This window comes from Rousettus aegyptiacus, unplaced genomic scaffold (assembly GCF_014176215.1).
Source record: "Rousettus aegyptiacus isolate mRouAeg1 unplaced genomic scaffold, mRouAeg1.p scaffold_m13_p_7, whole genome shotgun sequence".
Lineage (NCBI taxonomy): Eukaryota > Metazoa > Chordata > Mammalia > Chiroptera > Pteropodidae > Rousettus > Rousettus aegyptiacus.
The window spans coordinates 65649377-65670970 of record NW_023416310.1 but is presented as its reverse complement, the minus strand read 5'-3'; the positions used below and the strand labels follow the sequence as shown (position 1 = coordinate 65670970).

General features: G+C 54.9%; 1 protein-coding gene across 8 annotated transcripts in view; it reads right to left on the bottom strand.

Moving 5' to 3' along the window:
• Nucleotides 1-16427, bottom strand: part of PAX8 (paired box 8) — a 43904-nt gene extending 27477 nt beyond the window's left edge. For all 8 annotated transcript variants that reach the window (XM_036224216.1, XM_036224218.1, XM_036224215.1 and 5 more), the window contains exons 1-2: nt 16286-16427; nt 15849-15950 (exon numbers count right to left, since the gene is read on the bottom strand). In XM_036224216.1, coding sequence (XP_036080109.1) covers nt 15849-15950; nt 16286-16376 — 193 coding nt within the window. In that variant the 5' untranslated portion in view covers nt 16377-16427. The remainder of the gene's footprint in view (nt 1-15848; nt 15951-16285) is intronic.
• Nucleotides 16428-21594: the final 5167 nt, after the last annotated feature.

Sequence of the window (21594 nt, the reverse complement as noted above, 5' to 3'; positions counted from 1 at the left end):
CCCCTCCCCACTGTCTTTGTTGCCTGCATGACTGCTCAGGTCCCTTACCCGTCTTCCCCTCAAAGGCATTCTCAGCTCGCTGTTATTCTTGTATTAGCACCAAACCCATTAAAGCTAATTTGTTTGCCCTAATCTCCATTTATTTTTCCCTAGTTGATATTAGATTTCCTTTCTATTGCTCCAGCATGATTTTCTCTTTGTCTTCCTAATGGTCTACCCCCTCTCTCTTCCCCTATTAATCTGGTTGGCTTCACGAGTGGTTTCAAGGCCCTTCTCCACCTCCCCCCAGCCCTTAGATTAACTCTGTCCCCTCCCTCCTGGGGTGCCGGGGCCCAGTGGACTGGACTTTCGGGATGGAGCTACTGCAAATGTCCACAGACCTGTAAGCCTCCTAAGCAAAGCGCTGTTGGGTGCAAGGCCCCACCGTGTCTGGATGCCCAGACCTAAGGGTTACCAGGGTCAAGGGTTCCAGGGCTGGGACTCCTTTGGGGATGTCTCAGAGACTTCTGGAGGACTCTGTAAGCTTTCTTGAACCCTGTAAGTTATGTCAGTGGCTGAGGATGGGCCACTAGACCTCTGTCCCCATTTCCCAAAGTGGAGACACCCCTTCCTTTCTAAAGAGGCAAGCCTCCCCTCTAGACATGGCTCTGGGGTGGCTAGCCCTCACCCTGCACTCTCCCCTGCACATCTGCCAGAAAAGAGCCTTCATGGGCTGGCCCTCAGAACCTCTACCTCCTCACTGTGCCCCACTGACCACTGTGCTTAGTCATTTACCTGAGTCTCAGTGTCCAGGCCTCTCTCCAGCCAGCACTCTGCCTGCCCTGGGTGCTGGGCTCCTTGTGGGCAGGCACAGCATTCCATCTGACCTCGCTGGCTTGCCTAGCAGGGAGGAGGCCAAGCTTCTGAACAGTTAGACTCTCGGTCAACCAGAATCTCTCGGCATGGTGCCCCCAAATCTGCATTTTTAAAAAGCTCCTCTGGTGGTTGCCCAGAGTTTATATCCACTCAGCAGATGGTTAATAAAGACATACTGAAAGCAAGAATTAATTGATTAAACACGAACTCCCTCCCAATGCTGACCACAGGTCCCCAGAGGCCACCTGTCCACGCTCCTTCCCACTGAGCTCCCAAGTGCCCGGACTCGGCCTCACACACCTGGCGGCAGTGCGAGGGCCAGGGCCCCTTCCTTTGGGGACAGCGGCTGCATGTGAGGTGGGTGTGCCGGCCCCTGCTGCACATGCACAGGGAGCCCAGAGTCTGTACAGACCACTCCCTCTGGGGCTGTAGGCCTGAAGATGTCACTGCTGATTCCACAAAGTGAGTCTGCCCTGGAGCACTTTTCAGTTCCCTGGATCTCAACTCAGTGAGCAGCCGTATTGTCTGATAAGATTCGGGCTATGTGGGGAGGTGGCTTCGGAGTAGAAGACAAACTTCCATAACCCAGAGAGAGTACTGCTCTGCAGCCCTTCCTCCCCTGGGGACACCCGTGGTGTGTGTGTATCTACCTGTGTATATATCTGTGTGCCTATCTGTGTGTGTCTGTGTGTCCATCTGTGTGTGCGTCTATCTGTGTGTGTGTCTACCTATACGTGCGTCTGTGTATCTGTGTGTGTCTGAGTGTACGGCTATGTGTGCGTGTCTCTGTATGTGTGTGTGTGTGCATGTCTGTGCATCTATCTGTGTGTCTCTGTGTGTGTCTCTGTGTGTCCAACTCCATGTCTATCTGTGCGTGTGCCTTGTGTGTGTTTGTGTATGTCTATCTGTGTGTGTCTTTCTATCTGTGTGTTTACCCATGTATGTGCGTACATGTATGTGTTTCTGTGTGTGTAGATGTCTGTGTGTATGTGTGTGAATGTCTGTGTATGCATGCATGTCTGTGTGCGTGCATGTGTGTGTGTCTCTGTGTGTGCGTCTGTGTGTGTATTGGTTTGGAGAATGAGGAGACAGCTGTGTCCATGCTGACTTGCATGCTCACACTTCAGTGTTCTTGTCTGGCTTGAAGGGAGCAGATGGCCTTTGCTGTCCCCCAGTGCTAACATTTGCAGTGCCAGGATGCCTTCCCACCAGGATCAGAGGGGTGCAGAGGGCTCTGTGGGGACCTGGGCAGTCTCCCACCCAGACAACTACTTGGGGTGGCCTGAGCCCAAATCTGGCCTCTGGGGACCTGTGGTCAGCATTGGGAGGGAGTAGCCAGTGAGGGACAGTAGTACACAGTGGCCATGATGGCAGTGTGATCTGCATGGTGGCAAGCAAGACACTCTAGCTAACACCCAGTTGAGGTCGGCAGGCACCAGAGTCTGGGGTACATCTGGGAGCTTCCCTGGCCATGACAGGGAGACGGCCCATCTAATGTTACAGACTCACCTCTCGGCAGGCCGGGCAGCACTCATAATCCCTGACCTAAGCCCTGTTTGCTTCACACCCTGGGCCCTTTGAGACCTGGTGCCATCTTGGCTAGGGTTGCCCTGGTAGACAGTGGGGGAAGAGGTGCTGGGGACTGGGCAGAATGGGTTCCAGATGGTGGCACACCTGCAAGCTCTCTGATCCTCTAGTTGGCTTGCTTGCTTGTCATCTGTATTTTCTCAGGTGGAAAACCAAGTTGTGAGGCTCTCTCCTGTGGGACCTGGGTCTGGGGGCAGCGTCCCCTCCTCATGGGAGTGCTTGGACGGGCACAACGGGAAAGGCTCTAGAGAATGTGTGACCTTCTCTGCGCTTTGTCACTTCCACACTGTGCTTTCACAGCTGGTGTCACTTGGACCTAGACCTGCTGAGAGTCCGAATAGGGGCCAGGTAAGGGCTGAGATATGCCAAGAACGTGTAATACCCAGGCCGCTGTGGTTTGGACTGTGCCCGCACATCCAATACCTTACAGCTGAGCCCCCAGGACATTGGAATGAAACCTCATCTGGAAATAGGGTCTTTGCAGAGGACCAGCTAAGATAAAACCACCAGGATGGGCTCTAATCCCATGTGGCTGTGTCATTACATGACGGTGAAGTGCAGACATAGAGAAGACACAGAGCGATGCCATGTGAAGACTGGACTCATGCTGCCACGAGCCAAGGAGCAGCAAAGGTGCCAGCAAACCCCCAGGAGTGGCGGGAGAGCATGGAATAGACCCTCCCTCAGCCTCGGCAGGACCCTGCCTTATGGACTCCTTGATCTCGCACTTCCAGCTTCCAGGACCATGAGAGAAAACATTTCTGGTGTTGAAACCCATCGGTTTGTGGTACTTTGTCATGGCAGCCCAGGGAACAATGCACAGATAATGAGGTTCTGGCTCTGAAGCAGACATGGCAGGCCTGGGGAGTTCCTTCCAAGTGGCTTTGCTGTACAAAGTTTGGTCAGTGCAGCCAAGAGCAAAGCTTTCTGCACTGGGAACCTCCCATGGGGCCCCATGCTGGTCTCTGCTCTTGACCCTGCATCATGTGGCAGATTATTCTGTGACGCAGAAGAGTCAACCAACAGCACAATGATGCCAGCTGCCAGGCTGGACCTGAAGCCGCCAGGCTCCTCCTCCTTCCAGAACTTTCTGGGTCCAGTCTACAGGTTGGTGATGAACCACCTAACACCTGCCGAGCCCCTTTGAAGTGCTGTCAGGCAAGTGATTCTAAAATTTAACTCAATACAGTAAATATCAATTGGGCCTTGGTTGCCTCAGAGATAGGTTCTCACACTCTGTGTGGCTGGTGCTTTGAGTCTGTTTTATGGGTGAGGATGACAGCTTGGAGGTTCAGTGGCTTCTGCACAGCCATCTGAGAGCAGACCTGAGGCTGTGTCAGCACTTGATCTCTCCTGGGAATCTCTGGGAGGATAGGTACCATATAGGAAGCAGGGCTATCTCCAAGAGGTTGAGAGACCCTGAGAGCTGGCCTGGATCTCTGCTTCCCACGGGCTGGTTTGCTAGCAGAGCCCAGAACATCTGACACTCAACCGGAGACCACAGCCCCATGCAGGGCAAGCTAAAGACATCCTCCTGCCAAATGCTTGTTATGCACCTACTATGCATCTGATATGTGCCAGATATTGTCTGGGGAGTTTTAGTACCAGCCTGCAGAGTCGTGTAACTGCTGGTCCTCACAGATGCTCTGCCTAAATCCGATGGACCGCCCTGCCGAGCCAACATCCAGTGTCCACCAGGATGTTCCTAGGGTCAGACTTGTCCAGGCCTGCCAACACTTGCTACTCAAAGACCACTGCTGCCCAGCCTTGACACTGTGCGTCTAAGCCCAGGACAGAAAGACATCCCCAGGACCAGGAAGGTGTCCCAGTGGGGCACCTCGGGCCCTGATGGCCGCGGCAGGTTCCCAGGTTCCCTTCTAGGGAGCCTCAGCCCCATAGTAGTCACTTATCATAAGGAAAGTAGTAGCAGGGTGACAGCATCATCTCGTAAAAAGACCAGGTATGCCTCATGTTAGGAAAACCTAACGAAACCTAAACCTGCATATCAGGTCCACTGACCACACACTTAAGTGTAGCATCACACAGTTAGGTGAAAACAACTGTTGTGGATGCCGTGAAGCTCTCACTGCATGTTGGACAGTGAGGGACTGGCCCATAGCACAGACCGCAGCTCTTACTCTGCCTGGCTCCAAGGCTGGGCCTCAATGGCAAGGGTGGATGACACTGAACGTTGCTGACGACCTGAATGCTGAGTAAGGGGCAGAGCAGGTGTAAGGGGATGTCAGCAGGATGGCCACCACAGGTGTTGGCATCAGAGGGTCTGGGTTAGGTAGCTGGGACTTGACTGAGCATGCCAGGATGTGGGGCATGGGGACGGTGGTCCAGGCAGCTGCCAACAAATGCACAGAAAGATGTCCCCTGGACCAGGCACAGAGGGGGGGCCATACACGTGCATTTTGGAAGCAAAGACTAGCTGGCTAGAACATGAGTTTGCACTCGGAGATGGTGGGAAGGCTGGTCAGGGTATCAGGAAGGCACTTCTCAGAATGTACACACGATTTTCCTGTAAATACTTATTAAGAATGGATGGAAAGGAAGTATAAGCAGGGCTTAAGACTCTTCTGGAAAGTCACCAGGCTGAGAAAGGGACAAACCGGAGCATGTCAACAATGCGATCCTCCAGCTCCTGCAATGGCCACCAGGCTGCCCCCTCAATAAGAAAAGCATGGAGCTGAGTGGGATGGAGCAAGTGGGCACGTGGCTGTGACAAGGAGCTGGAAGGGACAAGGAATTGATGCCTCTAGTGCACTGTGGAGCCAGGTGAGGAGGGAGCCTCATGCTCCACGTGCACGTGACCTGGGCTTCCCAGAAGAAGGTCGAGATTGGCACCTGCACCTTCTGTGGTCAGAGCCCACAGTGGTCTGAGCCCCGCTGTCCCTACTCTCAGAGCGCGCACACCCGGGACTGCGCATCCCTGCTCCTGCCAGCCCCTCGTCAGGTCATCTGGTGGGGTCCCGGCCTCAATCAGGAGGCTCCTGCCCCCCAACACACAGCTCAGCACTCAGCGTTTTGTGCCCACCTGCACTGAACCTGTCATAATGGCAGAGGCACTGTCTGCGGAGCCTATAACTACACATGTCATCCCAAAGGGCTCACGACGTTCCCCTGCTGCCCTGAGTGTTCAAGTAATGATGCCCTTTGCAGAGAACTGCAGTTAGACCCCAAGGCTTGTGTGACCAGGGATTCCTTCCTGGGTGACAGCAAGGTGTAAGAACCAGGGTGATGGGGTGGGTGTGGGTATTCCAGGGCTCAGAAGCAGAGAGTGAGGAACACCAGGAGGTCCGTTAGGAGCCATGGTGAGACTGGGGTGATCCTGGCACAGGGTCCACACTGAGTGGCCCTTGGGGAGAAGTTGGCCAGGAGGGGAAGGGGTCGCATGACACAGAAGGTTGAGAATTGGGGTGTCCAGAGGGAGGACCCCAGAGTCTGTGCACCCAAGAGGGAGAAAAATAGGCATGTTTCTGTGGGTGGTATGTGGGCCGAACATTCGTGCCCCACACGCAGATGGGAGTCCTGACCCCCAGTGTGAAGGCAGGTGGAGGTGGAGCCTTCAGGAGGTGAACAGGGCTGCAGGGGGTCATGAAGGTGAGCCCCGGTGGAGGTCAGCACCCACATGAGAAGAGGAGGAGACGGCGACTCCTTTCCAGGTGCAGGCACAGAAAAAGGCCTGGCTCAGCCCCCGACCCACGCTCTGGAAGGTGGGTGGTCAGGAACAGCCCCGGCTCTCGTATGGAGCCTTACTCTGATGGAAAGCCCGTAGCTGCTCTGGCTTCTCTGTGTTCGTCTGGGAGCCCCTTTTGGCCCGATCATCTTGGGGTGCAAAGAGACCACAGGGTATTGAGATCCCCTGAGGCCACTGTGCTGCATGAGGCACATCCTCCCTGGTGCTCAGGCGTGAAGTCTAGGAGGGAGCTGCAGAGGTAAGGGTCGTACCCCAGCAGAGGGCAAAACAGGCTGTCATGGGAAGTGCAGGGAACTTGGGCAGCGGTGAGGGGACATGGAGGCCTCAGCCTTGAGGAGGCCAGGGGCACAGGGAACCCATGACCTGGTGCGTCTCAAAAGTGAGCTCAGTCGACCCTCAGCAGCCCGTGTGGGCAGGAGCTGCCAGTCCCTTTACTGGTGTCGTCGTACAGGTGTAAGCAGTTGGAGGGAGTTTGAAACCAGGATGTGGGACCCTGAAGGGTCAGCCAACAAGGGGGACAGGTAGGCTCCCTGACATACGGGTGCGAGCAGCGTCCAAGGGGATGGGCACACTCAAACCGCGGAGGCTATGCCTAAGCTGCGGTGGGAACGGTGACCTCCAGGGAGGGGGACTCAGGGTAGAGTGGGCAGGGGCACCACGCAAGCGCTACTGGCTCAGACTCCAGGGAGACGGACACCTTCCAGGCCCTGAGGATAGCAAGTGTGGGCTCCTGAGAGCTGGTCTACTCGTAGCGGGCTGTACCCATGCGCAGCAGGCTGTACCCATACCCAGTTAGGGGCGTTGATTCAGATGTTCTGTGGCCGCCAGGATGGGGGCCATGGAGGCATGGGATCTTCCTGGCATGGACGCTATCATGTCACCATAGAATATGGGGACTGGAAGGCCCCAGGCCTTGTCATATGGTCAAGGAGACTGGAGGTCCAGAGCGGCATCCCGTTATCAGCAAACCTCTGGGGATTAAGCGTGGAAGTGTCCAGCATGCATTTCCATTTGGCAGAGGTGGGCAAGTCCCCACAACATGGCACCGATAGCTGTCCACACTTCCCATGAGCTGGCCAGGCACCACCCTCTGCAGCCAGTGGGGACCGCCATGGGGCTGGCTGAGCCTGCGGCTCACAGCTGCCTGTCCGGAGCAGTGAGCTGGATGAGGTTCTTGTGCGGTTCACGGCGTGGTGTATTGGGTGACTCTAAGATGAATGGCTCGGCACACCCGCCAGCCAGGGTGTTAGTTCACAGTCCTTGTTCCCCACTGGCTTCTGTGGTCTGATTCCTTCCCCTCCTGGTGCTGGTCGGTCCACTTGAGAGGGAGTCATGAGACCCCAACTGCCAGTCCTAAGAAATGTGTCACTCATCATCTACCTTGACTACTGGCAGGGACTGCCACCATCGCTGGCATGGCACTCTGCACACGCAGGCGGCCTATAAATTGAATTAAACCACTGGTGCTTGGATCCAGCTGGCTCCTAGCTGGCTCCTAGCTGTCCCGGCCTCACCCCTGCTCCTGGTTCCCACCTCAAAGTCATAGCTACACACCGAGGATACCCCTTGTGTCAAGAGGACACCCCTTCCCGCCACCTCTGTTTGACAGTACTCAGAGCCACCTCAGTGTTGGGGAACCAAACAAGGCTGGGGCCGGTGATCCGCTGCTCAGCAAATCACAGATTTAAATGTCAACCGGGTTTGCTCTCATGCCAAAGCAGGATATCATTACACAAAGCTAGAAAACATAAGACTTAGGTGGGCGGCGGGGAGAAGAATGAAGATGAGTGGATTTTTATTTTTAAAAAATAGGCACGAGGTTCTGTGTCGGTCAAGAACAGATCCTCCAGGCTTAGCCACACCCGCTTCAGCTCGTCTCTCCTTCGAGACAGATGATCCCCAAACCCACGAGGGCTCTGGATTCCCACAGGAAGTCCACCAACAGCCTGTTCCAGGCCCAGCTGGGTGCTTCCCCTATGACTGGGTTTTCTGGTGAAATGAAGAAAGGAATATTTTTCCAGGCAGGGCTGTGGTAGCCCCTGGTCATGGCCACAGGCGCTGGGCCAGCACTTCCTGCCTGTCCTTTTGTTTAATCCCACAGCCCCGGGCAGGTGCTTTGATTTTGTGCTTGTGGAACCTTAAAAGGTCTGTCCTCGGTTTCAACTGGAACAAAGTTTCGTCGCCTGGTTTCAAGTTACTCAGGATGTTTCACAGGAAACATTAAGAAAATATAAGACCTGGGCGTCTGCCTCAGCGGACTTGGGAAAACCATCTCCCTGGTGACCACTGCTAGAGCAGGAGAAATTTTGTGAGCAGCTGCCATTTGCCAGGCGAGGATCCTGGTCCAACTGTCAGCGCCTCCTGGAAGCCCCCATGGCCCTGGCATTTCACACAGGTGAGGAAGTTCTATGCCAGAGAGGCAGCTGACTGGCCTCAGATCACACAGGGAGAATCAGCAAGGTCGGGGTCATTGTCAGCCCCTCTTGCCCCTGTAGAGACGGAAGGCTGCCAGAGGCCCTGCTCCACAGTGACTTCAAAAGTCACCCCCCCACACACACACACACCTGGGGGAAAGGTGGGTACACACACACCTGGGGGAAAGGTCGTGCCGCCCTCCCGGAATCAGAACACACGGAGGCCCTGAGTTTGTGCAAACATGTGGTTCCCGCGATAGCAGATTAAGCTGTTTCCCTCTCAGACCGTCACCCAGCCAGCTCCCTGGGTTCTTCTGTGCGGCTCTGACAGCTACAATGTGTCCCAGGGGTCCAGGCAGCACTCAGTACTCTGGTCACTCCAAGGCCACTTAGCAGAGCAGTGCGGGAGACAAAGCCAAGGAGCCTGTGGCTGAAGATGGGAGGGGGCAGGTAGAAGGAATGCTGTTTTTCCTCTCAAAGTCTCTGCTTGAACCACGAAGGGTTTTCTTCTGAGAAATGCCACCAGCCCACTCTCCACAGCAAAAAGTGAGACCTTAAAATTAAACCTCTTTGCTGCCAACATTACAAGTTAAGCTCGGCAGAGCCCCCACGGGGTGTGGGACTGGGCTTTGAACCTGAGTGGAGTGACCCAAGGGAGCAGTGGGGGTCTGAGACCCAGCACCTGCGTTCCGGTGGGCACGGGTCCAGCAGCGGTCCCCGACTTCTTGGGTGGGTCCTTCTGACAACTCTGAAACAGATTTCATCGCCCCACTGACTAGCCAGTCTCTGGGCCCAGCGGGGAGGTCAGGTGTGACCTCAAGATGCCCAGGAGTAAGTCCCTTTGTGGCCTGTGGTCCTTGAAGGTGTCCACGAGAGCTGCTTTTTTTGGTGCAGGTGGGAACATGGCAGCCTTGGGGGACCGTGTCCAAAGAAAAACCCTCTCTCTGCCTTTCACGTCCGTCCTCCTCACGATGGCCTCTAGGACTGCTGTGAGTCAGGGACCACTTCTCCCAGAAGTCTCAGCCCTGCACTGGAGGGAGCTGTTCTCACTAAGCTGGAGACCTGGGGACACAGACGAGGAAAATAAGTGAGGGACCGGAGACCCTGGTCCCCTGTTTGTGCCTTCTCACTGGGGGCTCTGGCCCCAGGTCCGGAGTGGCAGCGCAACCCTCAGGTGCCGCAGGGGTTGTGGTGAGCTGGACTTTGAGCAGGGGCAGCTGAAAATGTGCAGGAAGCTGATCAGCCTCTCTGTGCAGAGGTCCGCTCCTCTCCGCCAGCCAGCGTAGGTAGCAGCCCTGCCTCGCAAGTCCTGAGAATGAGAAGTGACGGTGTACCTCCTCCAGTGGACCCCACACCTAGGCAGGCTCCTGCGTAGCAGTCACCGTCCCTTGGCTGAGGGTTCATAGAGCAGGGCACGCTTGCTCTTTCTCCGGATATAGAGGTGGCACTGGCGGGGTTGAAGCGGCTGTGAGGAGTCTTCGTGATATCTGCCATCTTATGTGGCATTCATGACTAAGGGAGGGGACTCAGGAATCAACACAGAAACAGGACCCAAGTGTCATGGGGGAGCCCCCCTCGGGTAGGACACTCCTGGGGAGGGAGCCGCGGTCACCGTAAAGCCCAGATTCAGGGATTGACTTGTGCCCCGTGAAGGTCGCCCTGCTGTGTGGCCCTGTGTAACAGATGTTCCCATCATGCCGCCGCCTGGCCAGGGGAGATTGTGGAAGGGCTTTCAGACTCCAGACGGGCTGTAGGCCACGACCCTGGCCCCAAGGAAATAGCTACGAACCCTCACAGATAAACCTAAAAGTGCAGTGACCACAGATACACAGGGAAGGGGGATGCCCACCCTCACCCCCAGCCCAGGGGCTCCAGCCCAGGCCACTGACACTGGTGCTGATAAACTGGGACTGGCCTAGGAGAGTGACCAGGAACAGGGGTCCACTGGATTGGGGTAGTCTCTGCCTCTTCCCCAGAGAGAATCCCTGTCCCCCTCTTGGGAGAAGTCACTGGCACATTGCCAGGCAGGCATCTTCAAGCTCCCTTTGAGAAGCATCTGGGCTAAGGTGTTGTTCCAGCGTGAACCCAGCGCCCTGAAGGTGGGGCATATTCTCCTCTGTTTACATCCCCAAGTTCTGTCTCTGAAGAGAGTAGGCGCCGTGGGGACTGGGACTCAGCTTTCCTCCAAGTCACAACTAAAACGAAGGCAAGGTGCAGTCTTGAACGGGGTGCGTTCTCCTTCCCCTCTCTTTAAAATATGCTTTATCCTCTTGAGAGACGTTTCTTTGACCCTTTGGCTCCTCATGCATCCAGAGCCAGAGGAGCGGAGCTGGGAACTCAGCACCTCCGGACTGATAAACCCAGCAGCTCCAAGTGCTTGGGACTGAATACAGTCCACTGTGGTGATGGAGAGCATTTCTGTGCACAGTGATGCTGGCCAGTTCCTCCCGAGAACAGATATCGCAGCTGCTGCCCAGCCTTGAGGTGCTGGCACAGGCTGGGTGAAGCCGCAAAGCAGCCCCTCTGCATCCCGCAGTTGTGTCCCTGAGGGCACGGGCCACCAGGGAGTCTACTCAGCCCCAGTCTGGATGTCTCTACTATGGCAGAGTCTGCCAACGTATCTCCCGATGGTTTCACACTTGGAAATGTCCCTAGAGGAGAGGGGTGGCTTTAATCTCATCTAAGGGAACCCCCATCCTTACCCCCACGCTGTTTGTGTGCAGGTGGAATTTACCAGGAAGGGAACTGAGATTTTTCACAAAATAGAGTGTGATCACTACACAATGTGATATGAATATTTGAGAAACTTTTCCTATGAAAAATAGATACTTTAAACATACCCGCCCCCAGCCACACATACACATTGTTTTTACGAGAAACAATTAATAAATGCTAATTCATTCAGGCATATCTCCACTAAATTACTGTTTCATTTAATTGCAGGGGAATTTTCCATTACTAAACTCTCCCTTGCTGATTTTTCTTTTTGGATTATTTAGATATTTTCACTTGCACAAAGAGTGAGGTTGGTATGTGATATTTATCTGCTGTTTGTGTGTCTTAAATTTCTTTATTTAAAGTGTTTCCTCATTCTTGCAGCCCCACGTAATCTGGGAGAGACACCATTAAAGGCAGGCAAGACTTTGCACATAAATGATCTACAAGGGCACCGGCCATGATCAGCCCGCTGGTGGGCACACTGTCTGATTGTGCCCTCGTTCTAGACGTGCACGCGTGTGAGAGTGTGTCTCCACTCTGGGCTCGTGAGCTCATGTTTTCCTGTCAGCGAGTCACAAGTTTATCTGTGGAAAGACTGTGGGTACACAGACTGGAGTGAAGATCCCGGGGAGGGGGGGGGGCGGTGCTTTAATGACAAAATAAACAACACAAATCTCTTCATGAGCCCCCAGAGCTCAGCGCAGTTTCCTGCTCCTGTTTCATGGACACAAATTAGGATGTCGACATCTAGACACCTGAGCTCCAGACCAGCTGGCTCCCAAAGAGCCTGCCTCTTTCCTCTTTTATGCCCAGAAAAGTAGGGGTTCTGGTGGTGGTCAGGGATTGCTTGGGGGCCTTGGTGGGAATCGCGTTCAAACGGATGTGTTTTGAAGTAGAGCGATGTGCTCACAGTGAACGGCCAGAGTTCCATGCACTGGCTGCCTTCGCTTATGGAGTAAGTTCTTTCATTTTTATTCTCCAGCCACCTTCGCCCCAGACAGCCCCACATTGCCTCCTTTCAGCGTCTTTCTTTTTCTCTTCATTCTTTTCCTACATTCTCTTTCTCGGTAACCCATTCTGGAGGATGTGAATGATTAAACTGTTTACTCCGAGTTCAGGTATGAAAAGGCATGTCACCATAAGTAAAGGTTCACCTTTATACCCAACTCTATCAATAATTAGAGAACAAGAATGACTGTTAGGAAATCTTTCTTACAGTTAGCTTTTACAAAAGAGCATTCTGAGTTCTATTAATTTTACTTTCCACAAAACTTAATTACGAAACAGAGTAACCTCCAAAATGAAGTCTGCATACAAGAGAGCCCTGCGTACGCCTGAGAAGTGTATACTCAGAGACCGTGTACCCCATTAAAAGCCAAGATTTGAGTCCATGAACACAAAGTTTTGTCATATGAATATATTAGGAGATGCTCGTCTTTGAACAAAAATATCTAATAATTAAAATTCCATGAGATTGATTTCTGTGCTGTGTTCCTTCACTTCCTTTGTCCTCTTCAGCAAAATTAGGGAGAGCCAGTTTTGGGTATAGACGGATAAAATTAATTAACTTTCTTCCATTCCCAAAAAGTCCCAAATAAATGCTTCCAATAGACATCAAAAAAGTGTCAATTAGAAATAATTACTTCTTATCAATCAGTGGGGCAATTAAAGTGACAAAGCTTGAAAAGATACTTATCTTAAAACTAATTCACAAGCTAGCTAAATTATCTCCTAATTAACTTGCACTGAGGAGGGGGGAGGGTGGACCATCTTGAAACAAAGATGGATTGAGAAACCAATAACTCTTTCTCTTCCTCTGGACAGGTTACCATCCCGGAGAGACCTTATTTTCAACCTAGGCAAGAAACCTGGAAGAAAACGCACCTGCCGCAAATTCATCTGGCCCCTTTCATCCTCTCTAGGACCCAGAGTGGGGCACAGGGCCTCACCTCCCAGATGTGGGATATTACAGGCACTCTCCCCCGCCATCTGAAGTCTCCTTTTACCACTTGAATAACCAACTTTCGACTTTCCGGAGCTGGACTTGTGGCAAGTTATTGCACAAACTTTTACTAACACCCTGCTTGTTTTACTAAACTCATCTGCACTGAAAGCGTATTGTTTACATTTTCATATTTATGTGGCGTTTCTCATTCCTCAAGCATCTTTGAATACTTAAAACATATTTGCTTTAGAGGGCCTGTCCCCCGATGCTACAAAATTCTCAGTGGGTTTTACAAAGCGCTCAGATCAAAGCTAACCAGCGCACACCAGAATAATTTGTCATTGGCTCTCCACATCCCTTCAGAATAAAGCTGGAGAAAGTTTATGTCCAGACCTCTCTGCAGAGCAAGACCAGCTGAGAGCAAGCCGCTGGTGGGCCGGCAGCAGACCAGCGGCAGGCAGAGGCGGGGGACACGCGGAGCAAGCTCGGTCTTGCAAACAGCCCACCCCGCTCCTGCGAACAGCCTGCTCCCTGCCCCAGAGGACACTAGGAGGGGGGTCTGTGGGCGAAGCCCCTAAGAAATGCAAGTGCTGCTAACACCTCAGAGAGGAAGGGCATTACAAAACCGGGAGGGGCCGGGTGGAGGATCAGGGTGGGAATACGGGCAGCAGCACCAAGTTAGCTGGGAACAGGGGCAGCCTTGAACCCTCAGAGCTGCCTTCTAGGCAATTCTCTTCTGTCCATTAGCATTAAATTAAACCGAAGGAGAGAGTCTCGTCCTCCCTCCCGCTCAGCCTCATTTCTTTTTGCTTTGGGGAGGGCCAAAGCCCCCCTGGTCCGAAAATGCCTCTGTCCTGGGCTGGGGGGTGCACTGCTCCCCACAAACCAAGGGCAGTTTGCATCCAAGAGCATGGGAAACCACGCAGAGTCTGGGCCTCTTGTTGATTAAAAATAACAATAAATTGTGACCTTTATCCTTCCCTTCGTTTATTCCCATTTGTTATAACTAGCGCTTCTAGAACGAAAATAAGTAGAGAAAACAAAATCAAGCCAGCAGGAGGGGCCGGGACTTCTGCTTATATCTCAAAGGGTCAGGTCCACCGCGGTAAATTCGGGTCTTGAGAGCACCCTCTCCTACCACCGTTAGAAAGGTCAGGGGAAGGTCGGGGGGACAGACCAACCGGGGTTGCAGTGAAGGCACCGCCAGGCCCGGTAGAGATCGGGCCCGCAGCGCGTTCGGCCTTGAAGACCGGCCCTGCTCCTGAGGCGGTATCGCACCCGATTTGGCCACAGACCGAGCGGGCGAAAACCTCGTCCTGGCCTCAGACGGTGGTCCAGGAGCGCCCGGGGCGGCCGGGGCGCCCGGGCGCAGCTGGGCAAGGAGTGCAGGGCAGCTCCGCCGCTCCGTCCCTTGGCTCCGCGAAGGGCCGCAAGGTTTCCACCCCGCGCCCTCAGAGGGCCAGCAGTGGGGGGCGGACTGCCGAGCCCGTCTCCGCCCCGGAGCAAACCCTCTGGCGCCTCGGGCTCCCCGCGCCCCTCACTGTGGCGCCTCCGCCCGCGGACCCGAAGCTGCGCGCGAAGCTGGACCGCGGCGCTCGGGCAGAATAGAGATCTCAGCAGCGTGCCGCGTCGGCCCGACCCTCCTGATTATAACGAATGTCCGGTTTGCCGAGTGGACTTCATGTTCGGCGAGAATTCTTCTGAGATATTGATTTCCTCTCACTTTGCGGGCCCCAATCGATAGCGCTGCGCCCTGGCCCCATAAATCGCCTTCCCCTCGGCCGGCCCAGCTCCATCTATCACCGCGGCCGGGCCGCGCCTCTGCTGGCTGTCCACACTGGCTGCGCGCCGGTGGCTGTGCCCAGCGCTCCCATCAGCCCGACCCTGGGGCTCCCTCCCAACACAGACCCCGTCTCCACCCCCGGCCTGGGTCAGGAGATGGAGAGAGCAGGCGCCCACCGCCAGGACCCCAAACGCTTCTGAAGGCCCTGAGCCCCGGCGCCAGCGGGGAGGCTTTCGGCCCCGCAGGCAGTCAGTCTTCGCAGGCTGGACGACCCCCGCGTGACTCCCCGCCTGCCCAGGTTCAGCTAGAAGTGGTCAGAGCTACCAAGCGCACTCAAGCCTCCCAGGCCCGGACCAATGACTCCTTTTCCTCTGGTTCGAGAAGTGCGCGGGGCGCACTGTCCTTCCTGGGGAACTACGGGAGGGCGAGAGCGGAGCGCACCCGGCTGAGGGCTCAGAGATCCGGACAGGGGAGCTGCAAGCCCAGCAGGGCGCAGCCCAGGGCCTGAGCGCGCAGGACGCCCGCTTCCCCGGGCCATGAAAGCCGCGGCCGGGCGCGAATGTCCCCTTCTGACCCCACAGAAAGCCTCTCACCCCTCCGTGTGGCCCACAGACACCAAGGCCTGGGGAGGCGGCTGCGCCGGGCGCCGGGGACCTCAGGACCAGAGAGCGGCGAGGCGGTCGCGGCGGAGAGCCAGGCCCGAGGCTCCCCAGCTGCGTCCCCACGCAGGGGGCGGCGGGGTCCCGCGAGCCCAGCGCGCACGCCCCCAGCCTCACCGACCCAAACAGCGCACGCACGGACGCGCGGCGACGCGGGTCTCGGTCCGGCCACGCGCATCCTTACCGGATCGGATGGAGTTGTGAGGCATTGCCAGGATCACTCGCGGCCCGCCGGGGCTCAGGGCGTTCTCACGCAGGTCCCCTCCGCGCCCTCCGCGCTGCTGCCCTGCAGACCCAGAGGAAGGGGCATGAGACGCGTGACTGCTGCCTTAGTGCTCTTCCCAGGCCCTGTCCCCCTGGCCTTCATGGCATGGCAGGAGTCTGAGGGTTTTCCTAAAGTGTGGCCAATCTGAACCTGGCTGAGCACACACATGGAGGGCCGGAGGGTCCAGGACTTGCGGTCTGCTGACGAAGCCCCAACTCCAGCCCTGGTGCCCTTTTCCTCTGCCACCCTAGCCTCATCCAGTTTAACTTGGTGGGGAGATAGCTTCCTGGGACCCTCTCCCTTCTGGAGTCACCCCGCTCCCCCGGTCAGCTGCAGCCAGCCCCTGGGCGGCATACCTGGCCCACAGCTGCAGGCCCTCAGTGCCCTAGGTCCTCTGAGAGGGTGCCCTGGGCCTATGTCTCTTCTCTGTCCCAAGTTTGTTCCCATCCACCCGGCATCGCAGACCGGTTTTATCCCGCCAGGGCCCTGAGACAAGGGTCTGGAGAGCCTCTCAGCCTGCGGATTGGCTGGCTTGGAGCAGGGGGTGTGGGAAGGGGCGGATTTTGCAAGGGGGACATGGCTGAGTGGACTCAGCAGTTAGAAACATAGGCCAGAGCTTCTGTTTCCAGCGGAGAGAAGAGAGGGAGGCAGTGAGCCCTAACTGAGCAGGCCCCGACACAGTTGGGGGGTGGGAGATGCTGCCTCAGAGTATGGGGATGAGAGTCCCTGCTACCAGAAATGAGAAGCATGGCTGCAGTGTGACACCCTCCCCTCCTCACCCCTGGTCTGCCCCCCCCCCCCCCCGCACCCCCAACAAGCAGCCTTTTTTTTTTTTTTTTTTACCAGAGACACTTTTGTTTTCGTGCCTGTCTCTTAAGGTAGAGGCTGCTTGCAGAGCTGTAGGCCAAAGGTTCCACCTCGTCATCATCCCTAAACAGCCTCTAAGTCCACTCTGGCCTCACCACCGGACAAGGGCCACACTCTCCACCACTATGCTGATGACATTGCGCAGGACCCCTCTCTCCCAATACACACAGCACCAGCTCTCCTTCTTGCTTCCTGAGGATTTCGAACTTTGGAAAAGAGTTCAGAAGACTGGCAGTGAGGACCCACATTGGACCTCAACATGGAAGGCTGGAAAGGGACGGGACTGAGCTGGCCTCCGCCTTGTCTGCAGGGGTCACAGCCTCGTGGACGTGGGGGTCTGGGTGTAGGCAAGAGGGTCTCCTCTGTGGGACTGGGGAGCCCTTAGTGGTGGCAAAGCTGCCTCTCCTTACGGGAGGGAAGCAAGGCACAAGGCAGACTGTGCATACAGGGCAAAGCCCAGTTGTCCCCTCAATTTCAGACCAGGTTTCTGGATTCAGGGTTATAGCTGAGAGGACAGTGTGCTGCTCTGGACTATAAGCCAGAGGTCTGAAGTGAGTGGAAAGGGAAGGGGCAGAGGATACTGGGGTTGTTCAGGAGTGTGTGTGTGTGTGTGTGTGTGTGTGTGTGTGTGTGTGTGTGTATACATACAGAATTCTTAGTTAAAATAATATTTTATCTCTCAGGTTAATCTACTTACTCCCCTCCAGCCCCACCACATCCCTAGACTCTTGTTTTTGAACTGAGCAGAAATTAATCATTTTGGGAACCGAGCTAAGAATCTATATGTCTGCCAGTGGATCCTCGGCATTTGTGAATGTCTCTAAACAAACAGTAGCTGCTTTGTTATTTTAAATGTTTCTCCAAAATCGTTATTTACAATTGCTCGTGGTTTCTAGATTTGCAGACACTCCACATCTCTGGTCAGACCCCAGAGAGAAGCTCCAAGGTGTGCAGGTGAAGCGACCTCAGTATAAGGGTCATCACCACCTGGGGGGCTGTGGGGTGTTGGGCCTGGGAGAGGCTGTCCTCCCTCCAGGGACCACAGCCCTCACCCAACAGTTCTGCAGACCTCAGAGGGGCACACGACGGGGCTGAGGAACCATCGGCCGTGAAAGTCACGCACCCATTCTTGCCAACGCTGTCTCCCGCTCACAAAACGAGCCCCTGCCCCCTCCCCATTTTGGTAAAAGTTCTCAGAGGACAAAAGGGCAAGTCATCAAAATGTGCCTGACCCATTTGTGAGCTTATTTTTTTAAATGTCATTTTAACATGAAAACCTAGTTTGCAAAAATCACCTCCATGCCCTTTGAGAACACCCCTTGCCCAGAGGGCAGGTGACACAGCAGATAGATGGCCAGTTGGTGGCTCTGCAGGGAAGTTCTGGAGCCAAGGGGCCCTCGGGCGGGGTGGGGGGAGACCGGGGCGTGGAGGGGTCTTCATTCCCTCCTGGGCCTGCTTTCCAGTGTCAGTGGGAAGCAGGCTTGGGATCCCAAGGCTAAAAAAAGTTGTTAACAGACCCCCCATCCCTTGGGGCCAGCAAAATGAAAGAGATTGAATTGTATGTATATTTATGTTTATTTCAAAAGCCTTTTATCATGGTTTTTTCTCCAACTTAAAAAGAAATCTGTGATCCTCTTAGGTAAGCATAAAAATCTCCAGCCTTCCCTCGATGTTACTTGAAATTTTGAAATGAATTTAGTGTCATGACTAAGAGCTGACTGTAAGCTCAATGGGAAATTTAGAGCCCTTTCCTCCCCAGCCCTTTGTGATGTGATGCCCGCCAGCCTTTCATGCCATAATCAACAGGCAACCTGTGGTTTAAGCCCAGTTACAATTTTTTTTTTTAACTCAATGTTTCCCCCCCCAAAATTAATGAGTTGCCAGTAAGAAAATGAATAGAGAAGAGAAAATACCTCTGGCTTGCCTTTAAATATCGCACCAATCTGGCCACAGATCTGAGCGTTTCTTTGTGGAAATGAATATTCTTTCAGATTTAACATTCAGAGTGTTTACCATACACCTCAGGCATTTAATATACATCTCTACCTAAGACCAGTGAGTATTCTGTAATTTTTTAAATTTTCGGTTGATCTGCTGAACTTTCTAAAGATGATCTTTGTTCCCAGGACCCAGCTGAAATCTACTGAGCTGGGGATAGGGCTGGTCAAGGACAAGGCTGAGGGCATCTTTTTCCTGGGGTGGAGTTTTGGGTGCTGGAACCCAACTGTCCTGGACCAACAAGGCCGAGCTGAGGAAGCCGGGAAGCTGGTGGCTTGGGGTCTTTCCCAGCAGCTCAGAGTCCACACTGACCACGGCAGGCGTTTAGTTGTGCAGCTGAAGCCCACCCCTTAGGCTCAGGCTGCTTGGCTCCTTGAACTCCAGCTGGTCCACAGGCTTCTCTCCCTTCCCATGTACCCCAGGAGAGACTAGGCTTGGGGGAAGGTCCCCGCCACCTCCCACAACTCCTAGGATTAAAGAGCACCTTTGGGAAGGAAACGGCCACTCCTGTTTTGGGTAGGAGGTGAGCAGTTCTGTGGGCTAAGAGGGTGGGTGCTGTCCCTTCCCTGAACCTCAGTTTCCCCTTCTGTGGGATATGGGTGCAGGTGGGGTGTGAGGAGGGGTGGCCCTTCCTAGCTTTGTTGTGAGGAGAATAGAATTGTGGATGTGAAAGCCTTTGAAAGGGTAGCTCTGCACAAAGTTAATTATCAGACAACAAAGGCAGGGCAAGGCTTCCATGAGGGCAGAGTCAAACTCCTCGGAAATTCTGCTTTAGAGGTCGGTTCCTTTAATCCTGTCCCCAAGCACTGTGAGCTTTTCAAACAGCCACCTGAGCCCCTGGGTGATGGACAGGTGACTTCCTGTTGGCAGGAAAGGGCCAGTGAGTGTAGAGTGGATGTGGGGGCCGCAGGATGCAGGGGTATCTGTGTGGGACCCAGAGCGAGGGCAGAGGGGGCCCCGGACAGTCTGCAGAGGCAGAAGTGGTCAGGGTGCACCCTCTCCTCACAGACTGCCCAGCTGTGTCGCAACCACTCAGGGCTTCTACCCTGTCCCCACCCCAGGAAATGGCCACTGCCTGCCCCGGGGCCTCCTGGTGGCTGTACCAGAGAATCAATCATTAATTGCCCTGTGTTCCTCCCCTCCCGTCAGGCTTTCAAAACCCAGAAATAGAAACACAGGTCCTGGCAGGTGAGTGGGAAGGGCCACTGGGTGGGGAAAGTAGTTTAGAAAAAGCCACTGGTGGCATTTGTCCAGTTGGTTTCGGGTTGGAGGGTGTCTCCCTGCCGGCCTGCAGCCCCTTGGTGGAGCCTCTCTGGGGGCAGAGAGGAAGGTGACAAGAGGAGGGAGGGCTGTTGGAGAGAGCTAACACGGGACGGCTTCTTTCTAGTAATAAGAGTTTTCCAAGTTACAAATATTAAGCTGGGCCCTTTTGCAGCCTGTTTTGCTGGTGAGCAAACAAAGCCTCAGGGAAGTAAGTGCCCCACACACAAGGTTCTTAGCTGGTGGGCAGATGACTTCGTGTCCTGCTGATCACTGGTGACTCTGGTCTTGCTGCAGGTATCGGGATTTCTGCTCTCCCTGGCCTGGTTCCTCCCTCCCCAGCTCCCTCCTATTGCCTTCAGGAAAAAGGTTCTGGAACCCAGGGTGTGGCCAGGGTGAGGTCAGGCCCCGTGGCTAGAAAACTTTCCTGCCCTAGGAGAGGGGAGCAGATCACTTGGCAGGAATGCCGTCCTAGTGCCAGGCCCGGTGGCCAGCCCAGAGCAGCTGGGGTCGGGACCCAGGAGCCTTCCTAGGGCCCTCGCCTGCCTGAGTGGGCTGCCTTCCTGACAGGAAGACACCCAGGGCTCCAGCAGACACAGGACTAGCTTTGCTCTCTGTGGCCTTGGGATACCAGAGGTCCCTGCTGTTGGCAGGAAGCAGAGTTGGACCTTCCCAACCCGCAGCTGTGCCCAGGGCCCTGAAGACAGAGCCAGAACCCTGGGGGCTGGCGAGTGGACGGGCCGCCTCCCAGGAAGGAAGGCTGGGCATCTGAGCACAGCGTCCCCAGACCCCCGCTTCGCTCCTCGTTGGGCGTCTTGCATTCTGCTCCAGACCCTCCTCCCTGCCTCCCCGCATCTGGAGCAGCCTCAGCAGGGGGATCATTGCTTTGCAGCCTGCTTCTGTCTCCGGGCCCCTTCCTGGGTGGTGTCACCCTGTGTGAGGGAGATTCTGGGTATGGTGCTTCCTCCCAGTAACAGCAGCCTTGTCCCCTGTCACTAAGTCTCACTACTCTCCAGTGACTGTCAAGCACCTCTCGAGTAACCCTATTTATCTCCCAGGACATCCAAGCGAGTTTTGAGGCAACAGAGACATAGAGGCTGCTCTGAATCACCCTGTTGACAGCAGAGTCGAGATCTAAATGCTGAGTCAGCGTTCTGCCTGCCACTTGTGTGTTTGGGGGGCACAGATGGTGTAGTGAGAGCCCACAGACAGCCCCTGGGACAAATGGGAACACAAACTAGAAAAGGAGGCCGCCACTGGCCTGTGGAGGAAGTCTGACCTGTAGCAAGGAGCCTTCTGTGTCCCAGGCCTCCGAGAGGACAGGCCAGTGAAAGGGTGGGAGGTAATCAGAGCCACAGCCCTCACTGAAATCCCATACCCCTGGTGCAGTGTCGTCACCAAACATGGTGGCAAGACAGAGTAAATCGGCCACCTACACTTGTCCTTCCGCCTTTTTTAAATTTGCTTTTTAGCTTAATTGATGTGAAAGCGACAAAGTTGTGAGACATTTAAAATGTACGTCACAGTGACTTGAGGTATG